The 22,655-nt window shown below is 43.2% G+C and overlaps 1 protein-coding gene across 4 annotated transcripts; it reads right to left on the bottom strand.

The window, feature by feature from the left end:
- Positions 1 to 1,064: 1,064 nt before the first annotated feature.
- Positions 1,065 to 22,058, bottom strand: sbno1 (strawberry notch homolog 1 (Drosophila)). Of its 4 annotated transcripts, none has more exons than XM_023843329.2 (33): positions 21,694 to 22,058; positions 20,286 to 20,403; positions 19,699 to 19,809; positions 18,081 to 18,390; positions 17,551 to 17,589; positions 17,213 to 17,313; positions 16,903 to 16,999; positions 16,447 to 16,607; positions 16,226 to 16,359; positions 16,048 to 16,138; positions 15,792 to 15,953; positions 15,515 to 15,650; positions 15,155 to 15,260; positions 14,581 to 14,734; positions 14,306 to 14,488; positions 14,130 to 14,227; positions 13,728 to 13,876; positions 9,723 to 9,923; positions 8,143 to 8,319; positions 7,670 to 7,842; positions 7,214 to 7,345; positions 6,986 to 7,121; positions 5,611 to 5,723; positions 5,454 to 5,525; positions 5,278 to 5,377; positions 5,038 to 5,112; positions 4,781 to 4,927; positions 4,571 to 4,665; positions 4,347 to 4,433; positions 4,124 to 4,261; positions 3,958 to 4,034; positions 3,642 to 3,835; positions 1,065 to 2,275 (listed from the first exon to the last, which is right to left on the bottom strand). In XM_023843329.2, exons 2-33 carry the CDS (start codon positions 20,397 to 20,399, stop codon positions 2,133 to 2,135), a joined length of 4,206 nt encoding a protein of 1,401 aa, XP_023699097.1. In that variant the 5' UTR covers positions 20,400 to 20,403; positions 21,694 to 22,058; the 3' UTR covers positions 1,065 to 2,132. The 4 variants fall into 4 exon arrangements, with proteins under 4 accessions (XP_023699097.1, XP_023699098.1, XP_023699100.1 ...); XM_023843330.2 differs by having other exon boundaries at positions 16,903 to 16,996; XM_023843332.2 differs by lacking the exon at positions 17,551 to 17,589 and having other exon boundaries at positions 16,903 to 16,996.
- Positions 22,059 to 22,655: the final 597 nt, after the last annotated feature.

Here is a 22,655-nt window from a genome sequence, read left to right as displayed (position 1 = left end):
ACGCACTTTTGAGCGCTCTCAAATCAATGAGAAGCATATTTTACTAACATGAATGTGATGGTTATTTCGAGAAATGTGTATATGACATATTAACATACAATATCTGGAATAAAAATGTACATATGACTAAGTCTAATAGAACCAGTACTTTTTCTCAAGTAGATGTTATTTTCTGTGAGTTGTTCAGTATTATTTTCGCCAGACGCTTAACGATATTTTAAAAGAAAAAATCATTAAAAAAAACTGATTGCCATGGTATAAAGGAATTCAAAGGTGGACTATTCGACCATCTGTTAGGCACAAGTCCATCATTTCTTTCCTGTAAACTAAATGTGTCGTATCGATAGTGCGATAATGACACTAGCACAGCCATGAGGGCTGCTTCTGCTTCTGATTTTTTAACAAAGAGGGATGTGTGCCACTTTTAACCTCTTCCTGTCGCGTAAATCTCCCCTCCCCCTTTCTTTATGCCCCATGACGATTCGTTGGACTTGCGTGCTAAATTTTTCCGCTGGAAGGGAGGGAGGGACACGACACGCAGCTCGTCAATGCCCGGCACTGTTACGGCTCCCTGGCTTTGCACGCCCGGTCGATGCGGCGCATTGTGCTTCCCAAATGTAACATATACCCCCCTACGAAGAGCTGACACCCGACAGCTTGGACTATCCGTCTATGCAAATCCATGAGGTTTAAATAAAATATACGCCTGGCAATTACTGAATGTGGTCACTGTGATTCTGAAACATTTGTGTGTCGGGTGCCCATAATATTAAATTCCACCACTTGCAGTTTTCCTTTTTAACTTGCTGTCGTTTGCTTTTTGCGTTTCTAACCTTTAAGCCAAATCACATTCAGAAACGAGGAACCGCCCAACCCCATAAACAAATACATATTCACGGCTTCAAATGAAATTTTAGCTTTTGAGAGAAGACAATCACGTTCAAAGAAGACACCCTATGAATGTGTTACAACCCATTTACAGTGTGTTCATAAGAGACTGAATATCGAGGAAAAATACATATAGTATGGACGTTTTTCTAGCATCTAATAAATTAAAATAGTGATTTTGTTCTCAAGGTTTATTGGTCATGTGCAAGATTTAAATACCTTGCTCTTGAAGAGATTTAAATTCTTTGTACAACAAATCAGTAGTGCAACTCGTGCAAGCATGAAATTACATTGCCCTCCATTGTTATAAACATCCATTTTAAGCAAAAGGGGGGAAAGGAAATGCAACTATACATTTTTTTACATCAATGCATCATTCCCGCATTAATCTATCCTATGAAGAGATTTACAGCATCTAAATCAAGATATTAGAAAGTCCTTTGCTCCAACGTGAAATGTATTTGTATTAAGCAAATATTAAAACACATTGATAGAAAAGTAAAAAGATCAAAGCCAAATGAAGGCTTGACTACAACGACATTCCAGTTGAAAAAAGAAGAAAAAAAAAACATCTTCAAGATTTGCACAGATGGGGAGGGGAAGGTAGGGTTCATTATAGATCTTTAATCCGACCACATTAAATGAACACCATAGTCCTTAAATGCAATGACGGGTCTGTCAAATCATGCAATGCTGCAGATCTGAAAGTGCCAGTGGTGGACGGCGGCTTGAGGATACCGCACTTCTACACTGGCTCGAGGCTGTGAAGAGATTCCATGAAGGGAACAGGACAGAGTGGGAGACCAGCAGTGCCATGCTTCTTCAATTTCTATCCTCCACACATCCTATAGTTACGTTTAACACGGGTCCCTGGGGGAGGAGGGGGGAGGGAGTGATTGTTTTGTCAAACTAACCCCTGAGCATTGTTAATGTGTCTTTCAAAAAAAAAAAAAAAAAAAAAAAAACTGAAAAAACCAATAAAAGTTCAAGCACTTCAAAAAGCTGAACGGAACCGATGAAACAAAAGCTGAGGAGCAGAGGTAAGAGTACGGGAGGTGACCAAAAAAAGACGAACATGAGGGGTCCCCCCCACCCCACCCCAACGTCCACTCCTTCATTCAAGTCTCCTCCGTGCAGGAGTGAGGCACTCAGCTGATCTCTCCTTAAAGTACTCTTTGGGCGGGAAACGCTGACAGCGTGGGGTACAGGCCGGGCACTGGGTGGGAGGGAGGGAGGGCGCCCCACTATGTCTTGGAGAAGTGGTTGATGCTCTGCGGGTGCAGCTGCTGCCACATCTGCTGCTGCCTCACAGCCAGCTGCTGGGACTGATCGGATGACGAGAGGATGTTGAGGAGCGGAGCTGTGCAGTTCGATGGAATGATCAAGCCTGGGACAGAGTCACATGTCAGTACAATTTGGCTAATCCAGAAAATATCCCAAACAGATATTTTACCCCCTAATATGGCATCGCTACTTTGCCCATTCAGAGATGGGCAGGCATCATCACCATGGTGAATTCTGATGGACATTGTGATCAAAAAGCAATTATTACCATGGACAAGGTATTTAAAAATGTAACCTATATAGCAGGGCTGGATGAACTGGTAAAATATTTTATCACAATAACTTCCTTCATATCAGTCAATACCAAAACTTATTGCTATGATTTAAGTCATTACTTTAAGGTTCCACTTTTGCTTAAAATTTCCTTTAGAATTAACATTAAAAACATTCAGAACATGAAATAAGGAAGACCGCAAACAAATTAATATTACTAAATTAATCATACAAAAATAAACTTGTCAGAGTGCAACATGCCAACAGTACGGTTGGTTGGTAGGTTTTTATTTGTGTGCCTCAATTCTTGATCCTATGAACGGGTTTGAGATTGCTTGTGGAGTTGTCACCCCTCCCTTACTGAAAAATTGAACGCTCTGTCCCATTCTTAACCAATACAGGAGGTAATTTTAATTCACTAGATTGAAATAGGAAACCCTATCTGCTGGGTTTTGTGACTGTAAGCACTTGCATTCCGTATGTTCTACTAGACGGCAAAGCTTCAAGTGGTGAAATAAGTATAGAGTATTTCCAGCTTTAATTGGTACAAGTTTCCAGCAGAATTCATAGTATACAGCATCAGTCTGTTGCATGTCAGACATTAAATTACCCAAGTACCGCCACATCGGCAACATCTTATCTACATTCTCCTTTTTTAAATGATGTTGTGACTGTTAAGCTGCAACTTCCTTCACTGACACCAAGTTTCCTCTGAGGGAGTTTTCTCTTCCATGATATTACCAAAAGGGAAGCATGTGGTGTCCTCTGCTAACTCAATCAACTATGCGTTTGTTGGACACAGGTTGTTTGTTCTTAGAACATCAAACAACTGGTTGGAAATGTGTGTTTCTGAAATGTGATTGTTTGATAGACATCAGCCTATGTTCTTTAGACAGTTTATCGAAACTTCACATTTTGTCAAAATTTTATATGACAATAAGTCGATATATCACTTCTAATATGCCCAGCCCAACTACACAGTTTCTCTCAGTCTAAACATATTGCCACAGACAGAGACGAGTTATGCCATGGAAGTGCATGCCCATGTATGACCAGGGTGATGATCCCTGGCGGTGGGGCAGGGGTGTCCATTTACCCTTTCATGTCCATTTACTTTTCTTATCTGGCTAAAAGATATTCCATACAAACCATGCGTGGACAGTCACTTGGCCGTGGATAGAAAGTAAATGTCTCACCCACAATTCGTTGGCTATCTTCAGTTCTCAATCGAACAATCTGCATTTTGACACTGGTTCCACTGACAGAGGCAAGGACACCCTCCACCTTCGTCCAGACACTGAGCACAGAACCACAGAGGACATGGTAGGTCCTGCAGCGAAGACCCACGTCGCACTGGAGCCCCACCGATGCTTTCTTACAGTTCCCTCGCCTGTGGAGACCCATGAGAGACCCACATGGGCCATGAATGAAAGCAAAGTACCCAGCTGAACGGTGTAATTAACATCAATCACCAGCTTTTGAGAATTAGCAACGGCAGAAGCAGTTACCCACCAATAAGCATGGGAGCAGGTGTCTGCTGAGGAATTGTATTGGTCTATCCAATGCTGCTTGGCATCTTCTGAAAGAACCTATTGTGAGTGGGCGGAGAAGCACGTCAGTAAGAGTGCCTTCACAGCCCACTTACAGGCAGAAACGTAACTAAAAAGCCACCACCCACCTTTTTGCACTTCTTGTGAATATCTGCGTAGGTTTCTAGTTTGAGCTGCTTCCCAGTGTTTGGCCTGTAGACTAAGAAGAGCCTCTTTTTGGCGTTAACCTCCTTTGCCAGTATGGCGGTCTTCTTATTGTTCCTCACCTAACACATGGAATTTTTTTAATATTTCAGCCTTTGGACATGGAGTCAACGACCTTAGCTTTTAACAAACAGACATCAATCTCACCTGTACATAAAAGCCATCGTCGGGTCCGCTCAGCTCAGCCCAAATGTGGGTGGCATCTTCCCAAGACATTCCCCTCTCGACACTCACCTGCAGAGACAGGAAAAGAATACACCATCAAATAACAGAACCCATTTTCCCTTTTGTGGAAACACAAACACTGTAGAACTGAAAGCACTAACATCAATGAAAGAGTGGCATTTTAATCCAAGAGAACACACTCTTACCATAGACAGTTCTACATGTCCAGAGGTAGAATAACCTGGGGTCAGAAATTTCTTGGAGTCTGTTTTCTTAACCTTTTCATCTCCTGACCCCAGATCTAAAACAGGACAGAGAAAGAAAGCCAAGCCAGATGTCATGCTTAAAATCTACTGTCAAGTGAGGCTAGGAGCCAACGTTGCGGAAAGGTCACGTTTTAGAAAACGCTGACCTACCCAGAATTCCCATGTCATATCGACCGTTCTTCTTGGCATTCTGAATGACTGCTGTCAGCGTGTCTGAAAAGTACTGGAATAGTGCGTTCTGCTGCTGGACCTCCATTCCCAGAATACGGTTGAGAAACTTGCCGATGTTGTTGTAATCTGCCCATAAAAAGACGACATGTTAAAGCAAGTAGAAAAGACAGACCATTTTGTAATTTGTAAATGTGAGATTAACTTAATATAAAGTAAGCCACATAGCCACATCTGACCTTTGTCCAATGTGAGAATGCCTGAACGATCTTCTACATTGATTAATCCAACTCCAATTAAACCATGGCGGATTTCTGTAGACAAAAGCAGACCAAAAAAAAAAAAAAAAAAGTTGATAACGTCAAGTTTCATTCCAAGCTAAAACTCACAGGGGAGCAAATGAGAAAGACAAAAATATCCCTTTAACGATGCATTCTGACAAAAACACAACTGAAGTGACATGAAAGAAACAGCAATACCTTTGAAGAAATCGCCATCAAAGTTGGCAGGTGGGGAGACCAGAGGAGAGTCCAGGTTGACAATGGACTTCATCACAATTTCAAGTGCATTTCGACCATACTGTGGGGACAAGGCACGTCAGAGGAAATGCAGCCCAAGGAGAAACATCAAGCCATTACAGGAAAAAAGCCATTACCTTGTTGTCAAAGTTGAACCTACTCAGATCTCTGGTTTCGGTGGCTCGCCGGTCCCCGTGCGTCAAGGCACCCTAAGCAGAAGGCCCACATGTTTACAGATGCTCAACATACCAAGCCCAAAACATGACACCAATCTCTTCCGACCAGGCAAATTACCAAGCTCTCAAGCCTTTTAGCAACAATGGAGGCGAAACGCTGCTCCCCAGCAAGCTCAGAGATGAGGAACACATACTCTGGGGCTGTCACTTGATTGGACCTATGGGTTCTACCTGTGCTCAGATAGGAAAGGGAAGAGGGATTATCAGGACAAAGATATTTCACATCAGTGAGCACTTGGTGGGAAAATACCAAAATCTAAATCAGAATTCTCCAAATCTGAGGCTATACAACCCCAAAGAGGGAATGATGTAACGCATCATTCTGGGTTGGGTTAAGCAGAATGAAATAAGGCATCTTAGACACCTGTGGGGTATACCACAAAGTAAGGTTTACATACCCAGAGTTAGAACCAGATCAATTAATCCCAACTGCCATGTTAAATGGTACTACGACAGCAAATTAATGGTGCAAATTAAGAGCTTGAATGATACCCTGTAATACTACCCCCCCTCCCCCTCACCACTTGACAAATTTTATGATCAGCACCCCCTGTCCCTTGCCAGATTTAATCCACCACAAAAGGGACAGGGTACTGAATTTTGGTATCAAGATAAAAAACCTTGGTATTACTTGGAATCAAATCAAGAATAAAAATCAGTGGCTTGCCCATCCCTTGATTTTTAGTCAAAGGGCAGGTCTTATATAGGTTACATTTTTTAGTGACAGGGCGGTTCGGATGAACATTTTTGGTAAAAGGGAGGGACTTTCACCCATTGTAAGTGGAAAGCTGGCACTTAAACCTGCTCGGAGCAGGTTAGGTGTGCAATGCAAGTTACAATGACAACAACAAGCTACGATTTGTAGAAGCCAAAAATTAGAAGTCTCAAGAAAGCTAATTAACAAGTCAACTTGCTTAGTGTTACAAGCCTCAGATCAGTAAGTTAACACTATTTCTGATTTTATAATCGCATGAAAAGAGCATGAGACAAATACAGCTTCCTGTCACCCCCACAGGTTAATGACATACAATTAAACTAAGCTTGTTAACCACATACATTTAAATGTAACCTACAAAAATGTATGAAAATCCTATAACATCCAAAATAGTCCAAAATATGAAACCATTTCAAACAAAGAAAAATAAGAAAAAAATTTAAAAAACCTGTCACAATGAACTTGCTACAAAATCCAGCAAAGAGACTTGGCAGGGCTGTTTCTCACATAAGCAGAACATTTTTTAATTTAGAAACATTCTTTAAACAGCACTTCGACACGCTCAATCTTCCCTGCATTGTTCAGCCCTCCAGGACAGACAAACAGTATGTTGACTGCACAGCTAAGGACATGAGAACTGACATACATGCGTCCAACACTCATCAGGCAGGAAGGACCAAGGTGAAGACTTGACTTTGCATACTGCTTGGAAACATACCAAACTGCTGAATGGCTCTGTCGGCACTCCACGGTAACTCCAAGGTCATATGCACCCTCCTGCGCTGGTTCTTCACCCTGCGGTCAGCTTGCAGAGAGATACCGGAGCTGGCTGCCTCCGAGATGATGGCGATATTCTAGACGTGAGACAGGAGAAGCGAATCGTGAGTTACTGGAGTAGCTTTTTCCAATCACAAGTGAAGAGGAGGGACATGTGCATGTGCGGCACCTTCTCTCCTTCCATGAATCTCTGCTTTTCTGTGAGGTTGAGAATCTCCACGGGGACATCTTGCTCGGACCGAGACTCGTAGGAGATGCTGCCGTCGTCATTGCTGACCACTCTGCCTTTTCGGCCAGTCATCTACAAAGCAGTTGTGGGGTATGAGAAGGGGTGTGATGTTATTAGAAGCCAGGCCTGAACCCCATTCACATCCCACAAGGTAGAAAGTGCAACAGTACTGCTTCAACTAGTGTTTGATAAAACCTAGAATGCTTTGATGGTCAAATCACAGCAGGTAAGAACTAACAACTTGACCATACTTTTGGCATGTTTCAGATGGATAATACAGCAATGCTTTCAAGTGCTAGCTAGATTGTTGCCATTCCCAAGTAATTTCTAAAGCCATAAGCAGATACTGTAAATGTTATAATTAATATTAATTTATAATTTTTATAACGAGCCAACCTCTGCCACGTTGTCAGGACCCCCAAGCTCGTCAATGAGCTCGTCAAGCGTGTTGGGTGGAAGGTCCTCAGCCAGATCCTCCAGCTCCTCCAGCAAGTGCCGCTTCATCTGCTGAGCAGACTCCACTGCATCCTGGCTGGTCACGCAGCCGCTGCTCTCGCTCTCCTTCTTGGCTGGACATTTGAGAAACGGCAAACCATTCTATTTAGCGAACTCATTTTCACAGATTACAGACTCTTCACACACTAATTCAAGAGCCATGCACAAGGATATCAGAGCAGGGTTCCTCTGCAAACAAAAAAGGTAGCCATAGCACCACGCTTGCATACTTCAGAAAGAAGACTGAAAAAGTCTTGCTTCACTTTAGAGAAAAGCTTCACGCTAATGAGATTCCTAAACTTTGGCTTTCTAGATACTTCTCTAGTCATCCCAATGCACTCAAAAGATCTGGTCTGAACCACAGGTCCACTGACCATTAGAGGATGAAGAGCTGGTCATTGCTTTGGTAACAGGAGTGGTAAACGTAGGTCTTGTGGAACCCAGGCCAGAGGCCAGCAAGGCACTTTGGATGGAATCTGGGTCAATGGACTTTTTCTTCTTGTTCTCCTTCACCTTGCCTTTCTTGTGCTCTTTTCGTATTAGCCAGGGATCTGGAAATAGGGAAGCATACTTAGATCAATGAAAAGTAGTTCTGCATTCTGTGGTTAGCAGCAGTTACCCCATGAGTCAAATATGAGACACGAGTTTGACATTGCAATCAAGTACACTGCATAAATGAAAAGAACTGAAAATAAGGTTCTAGTAGCTTATTGCATGTGCATTAAATGACTGATACAGTCCAACACCTGCAATTACAGGCCTAAGATTTAGGCGATGATGAGGATGATGTTATCGCTGTTATGTCAGCCGGAATGCACAATAATGTTTTGAAATGATAGTCATAACCTTATTGTAATTGCATATGCATGTTTAACTGCATCGACAAATCTCACAATGTGGACTCAACAAATGCAGGCTACATCTAATCTTATACAGGCCAATATTCACATCACTAATTAATTAAATTCTACAGCACAGGTGAGTAAAGAAGTTGTCCATTAGTTATTTGGCAATTTTGATGTGGTTTCAAGCCAAACTAGAAAGGGGACCTGCAAGGGGACCCTGCAAATTTAAATGAAGTCATTTGCCGTTTCTGCTGAAAAGACCCAATGAAGGGCTGCAACATCATGAATCCTTACTCTCCTCCATCATCCAGCTGAATTCACAAAGATAAGCAAGGCTAATTTAGTCAGGTTCAGCACCATGCATTTCAATTGGTCTTCCACAAGTTAGGCTAAGATATAGCCAGTCCATATCAGAGTATACCAAACACAAGCATGAGCTTAAAATGACAGATCATGAGATTCATGCTAAAGTGCTATATTTTCACACAGTGGAGAAGACTTCCTTCAAAGACGTCCTTAACACATTTGATTGTCAATGTCATGCAAGTACTTTGCGAAAACAACCATGAAGTTACTAAACCAAAGTTCACTCAAAAGGTAGAAACAGGAAGGAAGGAAGGTGTTTTGCCAAAAATGGACATTTCACAAATCTAGACTGAGAGCCCAAAGAGTCACCCAGCAGAGAACCTGGCTGATGCACTGCCCTTAAGTAGATCTCTTAAGGCAAAGTTCTTTCTTGGTTAGTGCAATTACTAATTGTGTTAAGCTATTAAGCGTACAGCACAGCCATGATGAGCGTTTTCTGATACAAGTTCCTTTGCAACAGCCCATGTTCACTGGAGCAGAAGCAAATAGCTTAACATATACACATGCATGCATGTATGCCTTGTGGCCAAATTACAGAATGTGATTTTTTAATGGAACACAGATTTTAAAAAGTATCTTTTTAAACGTGAATATCAGCTATTGCAAGACTTAAAAATAGAGTATACGCGATTTGAAAAACTGAATATGACCATAAATTAATCCAAAAATCTCTGGTTCATTCAATAAACTGAACGTTTGCACAGCCTCAGTTTAATTACGTCATCAGAACTGTGTGTGCTCACCGTCTTCCTCATCCTCGCTAGACTCATCCCTGAAGGGGTTGAAGTCGTCTTCATCCCCCGAGCTGACAGACTTGAAGCTGTTGTCGTCACTGTCAGCCTCCTTGTCGGACGGCTCGGAGTCACTGCCGCTCTCCTCCGAGCTGCTTCCCGAGAGCCCGCCGGACACTCGCGGCTTCTTTGCCCCCTTCTTGGCCTCTTGGCCTGGAACACATCAACACCGAAGGGATGGGGCTCAACCCATAGCTTCATGACACTAACATCCCTTCAAAAACACCATCACTCTTTAACCCTCTCGGGTCTAGGAGTAGGGAACACACTTTCACTGACTGTGGCATGGTCACACGTTTCACTCAATATCATAAACTTAATTAATGGCAAATAAATTATTTCTTATATATTTGTTTTGGCATTAAACTCATCTTAGTGTACTTTGTAAATATGTCAGATTTATGTAGCACATGTAACACTTTGGGATAAATGTTTTTTAGATAGGTGAAATATTTTGAAATGTCAAGGCATGTCAGACTACCCCGAAAGTGGGAAAGAGGCCTCAGACCCCAGAGGGTTAAACCCCATACTCCCCGATACCTTGACGTCTGCGCCTTTGTCTCCGTTCTGTCCCCGCTCGGCACGACAATATTATAATTACATGTAATGGTTTATTAATATTAAAAAAATGAATTAAAAAATCTTTATTTTTAAATGTATTTTATTATATAATTTACTGTTACTGTCTATCATTGTCAATGTATTTTTGCTGTCTAAATATATGTACAGTGGAACCTCAAATTTCGAGTAATGCGGTTTACGAGTGTTCCGCAAGACGAGCAAAGATTTTTAATAAATTTTGACTTGGAAACCGAGCAAGTCCTGGTTTACGAGCACCAAGTATCATCAAAAATCATATGGCACACATGCGCTTCCTGTTTTGAAGCCGAGCGCACGTCATCACAACTGAACCAATGGTTATTCACTTTCTCACGCTGCGGAATTGTGGGTAATCGTCTCCCATGCTCGGTCTCAGTCGGCATGCCTCACTCGTATAGTCAAAATTTAATAGAAAAGCACTACCTGAATAAGGGCGTAGCAGTGCGAGCGATGAATCTGTTTAACTACAATGCAATGTCCACATTTTTGCGAAATCGAAAAGGAGGCAAGAGAGGCTGTCATTGGATGGGTTCCTTGTTAAAATCACACAAACAGAAAAAGATTCCAGTGAGTCAACAGATAGCAGTGATTCCGTTAATTATAGCGAGTCGTCCTACAAATTAGAACTGGAGTGACACTTTTTCTCAAAGTCAGTGGCCTGCACAGTGAATATTGATGAGATAGGTGTCCTCACACCTGTAGTAGTTTGCATACTGTCAATGGCCCATCAGTCTGGAATGTCACTGCACCCTACACCCATCACATTGGAAAGGCAGTTTGAAACACAAGAAAAGAAGCAACAAAATCCCGTTCATAGTTTATTGGTAGATGGAATGAAAAATGAAAAACTGTGACCATATAAATATAGAAAGCGATAAATATGATGCAGTGACTATTATTAACACTCGAGACGAGGGCATCGTCGACCGCTTATCTTTCTCGTGTATTTCAGTTTATATCTCACTGAAATCATTATGTGGAATCATGAAAAAAAAAAACCACTAAATCCGTAAACTGTCTTTTCAAAACTTCCATTGTCGGAAGTATTAAAGTTTTTAAAATTAGGTTAAATAGGCAAAAAAGCAAACCGTATCATATTTCTTTGTTTTGCATGCATCAGGAGCGTGTAGGACCGCTCTTAGCTGAAGATCGCTATTCACGTTCTAAATAGACTGGGTTTGAACCGGCAATCGTGTGATTACAGGCACACAGGCTTAACACACTGAGCCATGGACACAGGTATGAGATTCGCTGCTGAAAATGGCAACATTGGCGCAAAGCTTCAGCGGCAGAGACGTATCCGTGTGCTATATTGTAGCCGATCATTGTAAACACTACCTAGACATTTGCTCTTGTTTATTTTGGTCACAATGGGCGTATTTACATATTTCTTTACCCAATACTAACTGTCGGATTATGTTATTATCATGCGAATAGCGCAATTTACAAGTGGGAAGGCGATCAGAGCTACTTTGAGACGCTTAAGTCAGTCACTCTTGTTCTTTCAATTCGTATCACGAAGCTGTAAAAATATATTTAGTTTCTACCTATATATATTTGAAAAGTAGACCGTCCAAGGTTTCTGAGGGTGTTTTTAAAAAAAAAAAAATAATTATATATACAATACAATGACCGGAATGGGGAAACAAACTGGAACGCGGATGAAATACAGAGGACTAACGACAACAACCAGAAACAGCTGATCACACGGGAATTCCACACGGGGTTAACGAGGGGGCGCGGCACACGGAAGGAGCGGACGATCGGGGCAGGACACATTGTTTGGATACATTTATTTTCTTACTTTACAAATTACTGTTTTGATAAATGTGCTTAGATGTGTTTAGTACAGTATATGCTCTTGTTTTATCTGGTTCAGTTTGTGTTTAAATGCTGTACAAGTACATAGTAAGCAATGGTGGAAGTTTGTTTTGATCCCAGATATCTGATCACCAAAGTCTTGGCTACATGAAGATGACTAAATGATGTAATTGCAACATTTGGATAAATAAGAAAAACCTAACTCATGTCACTATTTCTGGCTCCTTTCACTGAATATGTAGCAACTTTCATGTGTATGCATGAGCCATTGACACCTGGTGACATCCCCCACCCCCTTTATGGCGCTGATGGGGATGTATCTGGATCGCGTTTCACTGTTGCGATGTTCATCAAAATGCCATGCGAATACGATTTGAATACGCACTAATGCAGCTATTTAGAATGTGAATAGCGATCTTCGGGTGAGAGCGGCACTACACGCCCCCGATGCAGGTAAAACAAAGTAAGGTGACATGGTTTACTTTTTTGCCGATTTAACCTAATTTTTAAAAAACTTTAATACTTCCGACAATGGTCATTTTGAAAAGAAGACAGTTTACGGATTTAGTCAGCGTTTTTTCATGTTTCTATGAGATTTCAGCGAGTTATGAACTAAAATACACAAGAAAGATACGTGGCACCGCCAACGATTATGTCGACTCCAGAGGGTTAAAAAACATGCTAACATAAGTCATAAGAAGAATCTATCACCAAATTAACTTAATAGATCACTCAATATTAAATGAAACCTATAAAATGTACCTATACATCAGACACATTTTTTGTATGTATGTATGTATGTATGTATGTATGTATAAAAAAAACAATGTGGACTCAACAAATGCAGACTATATCTAATCTTCAGGCCTGAAACACCAAAAACTTCCTCTACAGGTAATTGGTAATCTTTTGAATCCCACTTAAAACATGGAATATCATTCTCATTTTAGGCGGTCTTTGCAACAAGACAAAACAAGCAGTGTAAAGAGACACAGTAACTGGACATTAGAATTCCACGCCTCCACCCCCCCTTGGCAAGAGGCCTCAGACAAAGCAGACACCCTGTAGCTTTTAGCTAGAAGCAACGCACAAACAAAACAAAACAAAAGCAGCTGTTGATGGGAGAAGAGATGAGTATGTATGTATCAGGCATGGCCGGAGATGGCAAACGGAAAATGCTGGCCAATCTACTAGGAATACGCGCACAGTCACGGAAAATGCTGGCCAATCTACAAGGAATACGCGCACAGTAGCTGCACATTTTTTCCATTTAAAGGACCTTCATTCTGCAAATATTTTAGTTGCAGATGACAACATTAAATGGATCGCTTCTCCCACAAATACATTATCTTTTAACACCATGAACTGAAGGCAGTTGAACTTATGGGCCACCTGGCTGCCGGTTCCACCATGGTACCGTTTCCGCTCCTTTTCCTGGGCAGGATGGTCTCTGCCCACTGCGAGTCTGGCTGATAGGATCCATAGCCAAGGACTGCAGCCAGGGAAGTGTTTTGGGGGGGGGGGGGGGATGCTCACCTTTCCGTTTCTTGCCCTTCTGGTCAGTGGCTGCATTGTCATTGGGGGAGGGGGTTTTCTTGGCTGACAGGTCGATGCCCAGGAGGCTGAAGAGCTTCTGCCTGTCTGGGGCAGGAAAGTGCTTCTCCACCAGAGACTGTAAAACACCCCTGTGACATGAACGGCACTGAGTGTCAGTGCAAATGCATGATATTACCCCATATTACAAAACAGGCCCAGCAAGCCCCATGCTACCTAACCATGCAGTATTATACTGCATTATATATCAAGTACACATTTTTCACACACACACACACACACACACACACACACACACACACACACACACACACACACACACGAGATGTGAGGTATCAGGGTCCCCGTCTCCTGTTGGCTGGTGGGGAGGGGGATTAAACTTACTTGGCAGTGGAAACAAAGTCATTGAGTTCGCCTCCCCCCTCTTCCAGGGCTTCCAGGGTGCGGGCTTCTCCTGTCGACTGGAGGCCAATGACCACACACTGCAGAGAGGCCGGACGTCAGGCATGAGAGGCCTAACCCAATAACTGCGGCCAGGGGAACAAGTGGGGGCTCCATACCTTGCCATTCTTGACCTCCTCCCGGGCCAGCTGGACGACCCGGCGGACTTTGGAGGCGATGCACAGGTACTTGAAGAAGCGCTGGTGGGCCGACCAGAACTGGCCCCACATGGACTTCTTCATGCGCTGCTCGGCATCCATCAGGTTGGCCGCCTGCTGGAATTTCTCACGTGCGCTGACCCACTGCGAAGCAGAGACATGGCACCCCCATTAGATGCTGACCTGCTCCAATGGGCCACTGGAACCCAAAACAGAGTCAGTCACACGGGACTCACCAAACGGACAGCCTTGTTGTACATCCTGATATAATCACCCGTCAACGGAACCTCATCAATCTTGAAAGTTACTCCAGCGAAGCTCAGCTGCCTGGCGATGTACATGCCTCGTAGCTTCATATCCATGGCAACTATCTCCATGGCACCCACGCCCCTTAAAATGAACAAAATTCTATTTCAGTGGACTCCTCATCTGGTAGGTGTAAAGAACTAACAGTCATATGTTCAAGTTGAAAGCCAGGATGACAGAGGTGAAGCCACAAGTTACATAAGTTATTGTGTGAAGAACATTTCAGGACCAAGAAAATGCAGAAAGCATAAGAAGCAGGAACCTTTTCAGATTAATTTTAAGGGATTTTAACACTTGTGTCACCATTTTAACAGAGGATTTTCATGTTAAACAGCAATCACTCTGCTCAGTACTTGCTTTTTAAGTTTTGCTATTAGGAAGGAACCATCCCTCCATTAGAGCCACACACACACACGACAGCTATGGATCGGTATACAATTGGTCAGCAGCCCGCCCAAGGTCAAAGCTCAGCTCAGAGGGAGGACCAGGACTTCCACTACTCACCTGCGTTCCACAGCTTGGATGAAGTTGCTGAACTCCTTAAAGGGTGTCCCCTCCCCCCAGATGCCAAGACGGTTCATGTATGCCATGTTCCGTGGCTCTGATGCACCTGCAACACAGTGAGAATGGGGGTGAAGGGGTCCACCATCCTGTCACTGATCAGCTGTTGCAACAAACCCCTACAAAGTTTACTACAAATACCCCTACAAAAATCAGACAAACCTTTTTAATGATCATGCTTCTAATATCACTTAATATGGGCCACTGAACCAGCAACATGCTTGATCATTTAATCTCCTTTCATATTCAGGGAATTCACCTCTGCCTTTTACATCACACACCTCCATCAGAGGAACATCTTACCTGTGGCGCTGGCGTACACCACTCGTGCTTTCGGCAGATTGTTCTGCAGCTCCAAGACAGCCAAACCCGTCTTGGTGGGCTTGGAAGATCCAATGGGACACACATTCTTCGCCTTGTGGCATTCATCAAACACAATCTGACACATCACTCAAGGAACATGCCAAACACACAGGGCAAAAAGACGAAAAAATGAAAGGTTATTATAGCCCCACGAAGACTGCTGGCAAGGACTTGCAATGTGTCAGATGCTATAACAGAACAGTTCCGAAAAGGATACCACACCGTCGAAGTCCGAGCCACACCAGTGTAACAGCTGCTTGAATCTCGTCTTGTATTTCCCACCTGACTGGCTTTCCCCAATCAGAGAAGAGTATGTGGCAAAAATCACCCCTTTCTTCACGCTGCCGTTGTGCTTGGAGGAAATCTTCCCATATTTAAACTAAACGGCAGGACACAAAGGAAAAAGAGCCAGCTTTGGTTTTTCAGACTCATGCAGCTGCCTAAAACGGCTCGACGCGCATTCGCCAACCTACCTTGTTCAAGGAGTGGACCTGGATGTTTTTCGCCCCGATGTCTCGCAGGTCTCTTTCCGCATCATACTTCAAGTCATTAGACACGCTAAACCTGGACAGCAAACAGCCCATAGTTACAATGAATCGCATCACTAAAACTGCAAAGGAATCAGGGCTTGAAAGCAACAAGCTCTCTCACCATAGGGACCTCTTCCTGCCCAGGAGGTAGTTCTCATAGATAATGCCAGCAATGGTCCTGCCCTTCCCCACACCTGCGCCATCCCCTATCAAGTAGGCTGCTCTGTCCCCGTTCGGTAGGAACGTCTCGTGTTGCTAGACAGAGACAAAATCACCAATCAAAACAAAGCATGTTGAGATGCTGCGTGCTGTGGTAGGGGGATCCACGGACAGGGACCTTACCTGGGCAGCATATGTGATGGCCTCCAGCTGCAAGGCGGACAGCCAGCCCCTGTCTATGGTCTCCTCTGGGATGGAGAGGTGGTACCACACGTTGGGCGGGGAAACGCTGGACAGGGAGCTGGTCTCCACCACGGGGTCAGGATGCCGCAGACCCACCTTCACTGGAGGGGTGATGGAGTGCGCTGATTTACATCTCCCCAGCATACGCACAGATACACACTGCTGCTTAATCCACAATCTCGAAATACTTTGATGGAGCTATTCCACTTGACTCTCTCTCTCAAGGGTCCAACAGCCTAACATGGAAGCTGACCTAGCAGCACTTACATCTGATCCGCCGTTCCTCACCTCTGCGCTACCCCCACAGACATACATCTCACTTGAATTCTTCAGACACATCGCTACCAAATATTCGTGTGACACTCAGAGGCAAAAGCAGCCAGCAGGCACTCTTACGTTTCATAGGCATGTACTCCGCATAAGTCTCAGCATGCACCAGCTCTTCCTCCTCCTCTTCCTCAGGCTCCTCCTCCTCCTTAATCCCATGGACCTTCTAGAAAAAGGTTTACGTTATTTTTAGGGATCAAAAGTGTTGTAATTAATTCAACTTCATGCCACCACTAAGTTCATTCGCCTTCCTGCTGGGTATTTATTCAAATGAAAACAAACACCCAGGTGGCCTCGCCACCTCAGCATGGAGGAGGTTATGTAAACGGTTTTTACATAAGAGACAGCTGCAAAGTTGGGGGGGGGGGGGGGAACTCACATTCGTGGGGGAAAAGCTCCTCATCTTGATGTCGTCGTTGACCCAGATGCGGGCCACATCTTTGCTGGACACTTCCTTCTTCAAGCCGTTGTTCAAATCAGCTATGGGAGGGGGAAAAAAAAACAAAGGCAAGGATGAGGTTGACAAAGAAATCAAATTTATATTAGAAGGTGCCACTTTCTTCCTGAAACTCCAGGATCTCAAAATGACTGTTCATCTGCATTAATTACAGCCCCAGACTTTCCCTTTACTTGTGCGATACCAGGGGGCATGAACCCAGTTAAGCATGAATTTTTGCACCTCAGTGACCACCACTGTCGCCCTAACACCCGCCCTACCTGCTTTATTTACCATCGTGGTTGAGACCAGAATGATTTCTGGAAAAGTAGATGGAACACAAGGTCACAGTGTGATGTATGGAAAAGTTGGCTAAGCAACATCATCTGAAAATACTACAATTTCGAGAGTACCCCAGACGACATTTTTAATACATCGCACGTCACATTCATATAGACCTTTTTTTTAAATAAAAAAAAAAATTTAAACACAGCATACAGAGAAAGTAACAAGAAGCGTATGTTTAAGCCAAACAAAAAAAAAAAACACCCTACACCTTCAATCAGTGATGTGATGGGCACACAGGGAACATTTATTTGCCGCTAAGCAACCAAGGAAAAAACGATAAGCTGGAATCGTATCCATGGTAACCGTAGGCATCACTTGGGTTCAGGTCAAAATTAAGAGAGGTCTGTATTCTGCCACTGACAGGCAAGAAATGTTACCAGAATGGTCACATATCATGAAACGCCATTATGAACAACAAAGCAAGAAGCCCAGGAGAAACTGTATCCAATCCAGATAAACTTACTGGTAGCTGTGGCAACAGGCTGGGCGATATTCGGTGGAGGTTTGAGCTTCATGAGTTCACCCAGGCTGCTGGTTTTCAGAAGGTCCTTCAGCTGGATCTGGTCCTTGCTGGACGGGACCACCTCGCATGTGGCAGCCGTGGAATTGGCCCGCACGGTGGTGGAGGACGTGTTGATCACCTTGGCCACAGTTAAGGTCTGCCGGGAAGTAGTACCGGGGCCAACAGATGGCTTGGTCACGACTATCGTCCCCAGGGATGGGAGCTGATTCAGTTGGTTCAGGACGAATGTGGTGGTCGACGGCTGAGGCTTCTGCAGGCGTCCAGGTGACAGGAGAGCAAAGGGGAAAGAGTTTAGCTCTGAAAGCAGCTGAAAGATCAGACAGCTCAGAATATGCATTATTCATGCCAACATGCCATTCACAACAAACATGAAATTTACCCAGGAATAAAAAGCAGGCACTGAAAACAGAGGGATAAGAGTTTCTAGAGGACAGCTCAACGAGTTGTATACGTGTTTGATTCAATCCCACATCGATGTACAAAGCTGTACAATATAATAATAAATAAAAAAATAAATAAAAAACTTTGCGAGTATCAAATACACACCCGGCTCAGATAAAAAGCACAGCTGCCCACAATTCCACCAGGGGTTACAGGGAAAATAAACATTTACACACCATCTGACAGAGAAAGGGCTTATGAATCAATAAGATAGCTCATTGGGCTTAATCTCATGCCAAACGGCTCTTTTAAATCCTCAAATGATGTAGCAGGACACTTCTTGCAAAGTGCGGCCACTAAGGACATTTCTTCTCATCATCCTTCCTGACCCTACAGCCTTCCAGCTCACCACAGAATAAGAAAAACACCACTAAAAGGCACTGGTATGAGGAGAACAGTAAACAAAAACTTGAGGTGAATCCAATATCTTAAAAACCTGATACGCTGCTGTTTTCTACTTCAGAAAAGCACCTCTTTTCCTAAAGGCAGGTACAACAAAAGAATCTTTTTTGGAAGCTCTGATTTTCCTTCCCATGTAAAGAGAGTAGTTATGATCTGGAAATACTGTGGGTCTCAGAAGGAATTTCAGTAGAAGTAGAGAGAGGAGAAAGCATCTGCGCTATAATTTATTAATAAATAACTTTTGATCCTGGATGTTTGTGCATATTTAGACCAGCGCCATCCAACACAGCAAGAATGTTCTACGCCAGTATAAATGCTCTGTAATTACCATTTCCTCCACACCTAATACATGGAGAAATCTACCACAAAATTTAAATATGAATGGAAAATGAGGGGTTCAGGACCATTATTTAGGGCAGGGCTATTCAACTCACGGTCCTCAAGGGCCGAGCCCTGCTGATTTTCCAGCCTTCCTTCACGTGTGAGCCAGGTATGAAGCCTCTGACCAATCAGAATAAGTAATTATTAAACTAACTACCTGGGAGAACTGAAAACAAGGCCTGGATTTGGAATCGAGGGCCTGAGTTGAATAGCCCTGATTTAGGGTAATGTACTAAAAGCATGTTAATTCCCTAGAAGACTCTGTCCAGATAAGAACATAATCCTCATTTGAAAGCACAGAAACTAGCCACAATAAAAATAAAAAAAAACATACCCTAATTGTGACTGTAGGGGTTGGGGGGGTGAGGGGCACAGCTGGTTCGTGCCTCAGCACCCCACCTGCCTCTGCTCCCGTGCCGAGATCCAGGGCACTTATTGGAACAGACTGGAGGGATTTGAAAAGGAAAAAGATAATGATTCTCTCCTGAATATGTAAAATGGAGATTGCAAAAAATAAACATCCTGTAATTTGGAAACTTATTCATTCATATGGGAAGGAAAACAATCACCTTCTGAAACCCCCTTTCAAGATTTTAGTTTTCAGTGTCTGAATGATGTTGTCTACATAATAGAAAAATGTTTAACATGAACAGTATGAAACTGCCAACAACTACCAACTTAATTGAACTACAAAGAAAACGCTTGTGGCTTCTTAGCAGCATGCAAAGGCAGTATCAACATTACCAAAATATAGTGTAATTTCTCTTTTGGACTGACCACTATGGTGGAAAATATCTTATCTTGTGGTCCAGGTTGGCTTTTTTTCTTTTTTTATATAAATGCGGTCATACTGACACCAAATAAGGGAGCTACAGCGGTGCAGCTCATCTGTCCGATTGCAGTGCAGCTCAGGTTCATTACCTGTTGTACATTGGTGGGTTGCGCCATGTCGATGGCACTGATGTCAAATAGATCATTGGGGCTGATCCCACTTTCACTCAAGGCAGCGAGCAGCAAGTCTTGTCCAGGATCCATTTTCCTGGTGTAGACAAAACCGAATCAAAATATTATTTTTTTGGAGGGAAAAAGCAAACACAGTCCATCCAAATTTCATCCATACTCATATATATATATATATATTATTTTTTTACCTGGACTGCTACAAATATTTAAATAACACAGACAGTTTCATAAGTAAATTCAACTTCTACAGCCAGCATGTGGCAGGCTTTTAACTTTCGGGTATCTATATTCCTTAAATACATCATACACGAGGAAAAAAAAAACCATTACAACACCGAATTTTCACAGTCGGAAGTAGACTTCACCACGAAAATAATTCTGAATGTACAAACGACGCCTTTCTGGCTTATATGTGGAAAAGGTCATTCACAGCCGGCTACAAGTGGTCATAACCTCTACCGAAACACGTGTTCGCATGCAAAAACTTCCGGGTTTGAAGTCAGTGCCTAGCTACCAAGGCAACATTTAAACTGCCAAATTGGTACCGATGTATTAGAAGAAAATTAAACCGTTCAAGCCAGATTAATAACGGAAAAGAAAGTGACCAGCTAATTGAAGATTGGGCCACAACTTATCCAGTATTTGCCATTAGCCAACGGATGCCATCGGTTAGTCAGTGTCAAGTAAAAAATTCAACAGAACCGCAATTTCACTAAAACGTCCAGTATATCAAGGTAGATAAATACGGACAGATGTGGGTAAATAAATTATAAAAACTAAAAAAAATAATACGTTTTGGTGATTCATACAGTCTCCCTGCTAACTGGCTAACGCATGCAGCCCATCGGCTAGATAACTAGCAGTATCGCCTCCCTGTGCAATAAATACGATAATTTGCCCAATTTTAACGATCTATCAACTAAGCTGATGAGCGAGTTCAGATACTATGAACAAACCGCGTAGCCCCAGGACTATCCGCCAAAGCTGAGGATTAAACGAGGGTTTCGTTAAAAACTGCCGTCGTATTTAAAAGCACCAATACTGAACAAAAGTCTCACTTAGCTAAGCTAATATAAAGAAACATCACGGAATTGGGGACATCTAGGTGACAACACGGCTTGCCGTGCGCTGCCACCTCGGGAGCCACACACAGTCCCCCCCACCCCGAGTTAGTCGGCGCCGTCCTGCACAGTCACCTCTCAGCGGGCCACACAAAAACAAAACTAACGTTACTCCGCGATGCAGCTAGCTTGGTGACCAAGGGCGCCGGGCTGCTCCCACTGAGAAGCGCTCAACTCCCACAAAATCGGCCGGCAGCTGTCTTCAGACCTCGGACTCCGTGTGGAAGGGAAGTAACCTTACTTACCCGTCCGATCTAGAGGCTTCCAGTCACCGCGACTGATTCGAGGTTGCTGCGGCTGCTGCTGCTGTCGCGCTCCGTTGCTTTCTACCCGACTGTCGCCATCTTTTCCGAGCGAGCGGGGCCGCGTGCGGGTCACGTGACACCCACACCCGAAGGGAGAAGCTGAAAAGAATCGTCCCCGGCAAGCGCGCGCGTCAGTGGCAGCCAAAAAACATTCACACTGCGTCTGTAAGCACACCGGACGCGTCGCCTCGATGAAGGATGCCATTCTTGGTATATCTATCACATATTAAACACATCGGAGAAGCGGAGAAGTAAGCCTTGTTCACGTGACCAGCGGCCCCTTTTCCGGATATGACGAAAGATTTACCCGTTTCCTTGTACGTAAATGATGACACAGCTAAGTAGCGGGATGCCATGTTTGGAAGGTCAAATTACTGACCATGATCAGGTGCTTCATGATAAACATAACGAATGTTAGGCCTACACGATAAAGTTGAATAGACCAACATTTCTTACGGAGCGTTTCTGTCAGTCTGTATTTAAAAAGTACTCATGATATTACTTTACGGATGAATTCCAAGTCACCGCAATTCCAAGTGTTTAGAACTTTTACTTAGGATATTTTTTCAGTACTTGGGAAAGTCTGTAATGCCTCAGACGATAAAAATGCATTTTTAATATGGTACCGCAATTGCACTTTTGCATTTTAGCAAATATGAGCAAACAATGAAGTTTGATATGCGATGGTTATTGTATTTAAATAACAAGAATAGTTTTGTTCCATGTCGGTCCAGAGTTAACTAAATTATCGATAAAGACATATAGTAGGTATTTATTAATGGATGTAAGCCACTAATATGGTGACAGATGATTCTATGGTTTCTATATTTTATGGTTTGTTGACCTTAATTCTTTCAAAAAGCCAGAACACATACACATATTTATGATAGCACAGGATTACA

Source organism: Paramormyrops kingsleyae, chromosome 2 (genome assembly GCF_048594095.1).
Source record: "Paramormyrops kingsleyae isolate MSU_618 chromosome 2, PKINGS_0.4, whole genome shotgun sequence".
In the NCBI taxonomy this organism is placed as follows: domain Eukaryota; kingdom Metazoa; phylum Chordata; class Actinopteri; order Osteoglossiformes; family Mormyridae; genus Paramormyrops; species Paramormyrops kingsleyae.
This window is presented reverse-complemented; position numbering and strand designations above follow the sequence as displayed.

Coding starts and splice junctions, on each gene's coding strand:
- sbno1 (XM_023843329.2), bottom strand. CDS start 20,399: ATGGATCCTGGACAAGACTTGCTGCTCGCTGCCTTGAGTGAAAGTGGG. Junction 7,122..7,213: donor GATTCATGGAAGGAGAGAAG/GTGCCGCACATG, acceptor TCTCACGTCTAG/AATATCGCCATCATCTCGGA. Junction 4,928..5,037: donor CATTCTCACATTGGACAAAG/GTCAGATGTGGC, acceptor TTTTATGGGCAG/ATTACAACAACATCGGCAAG.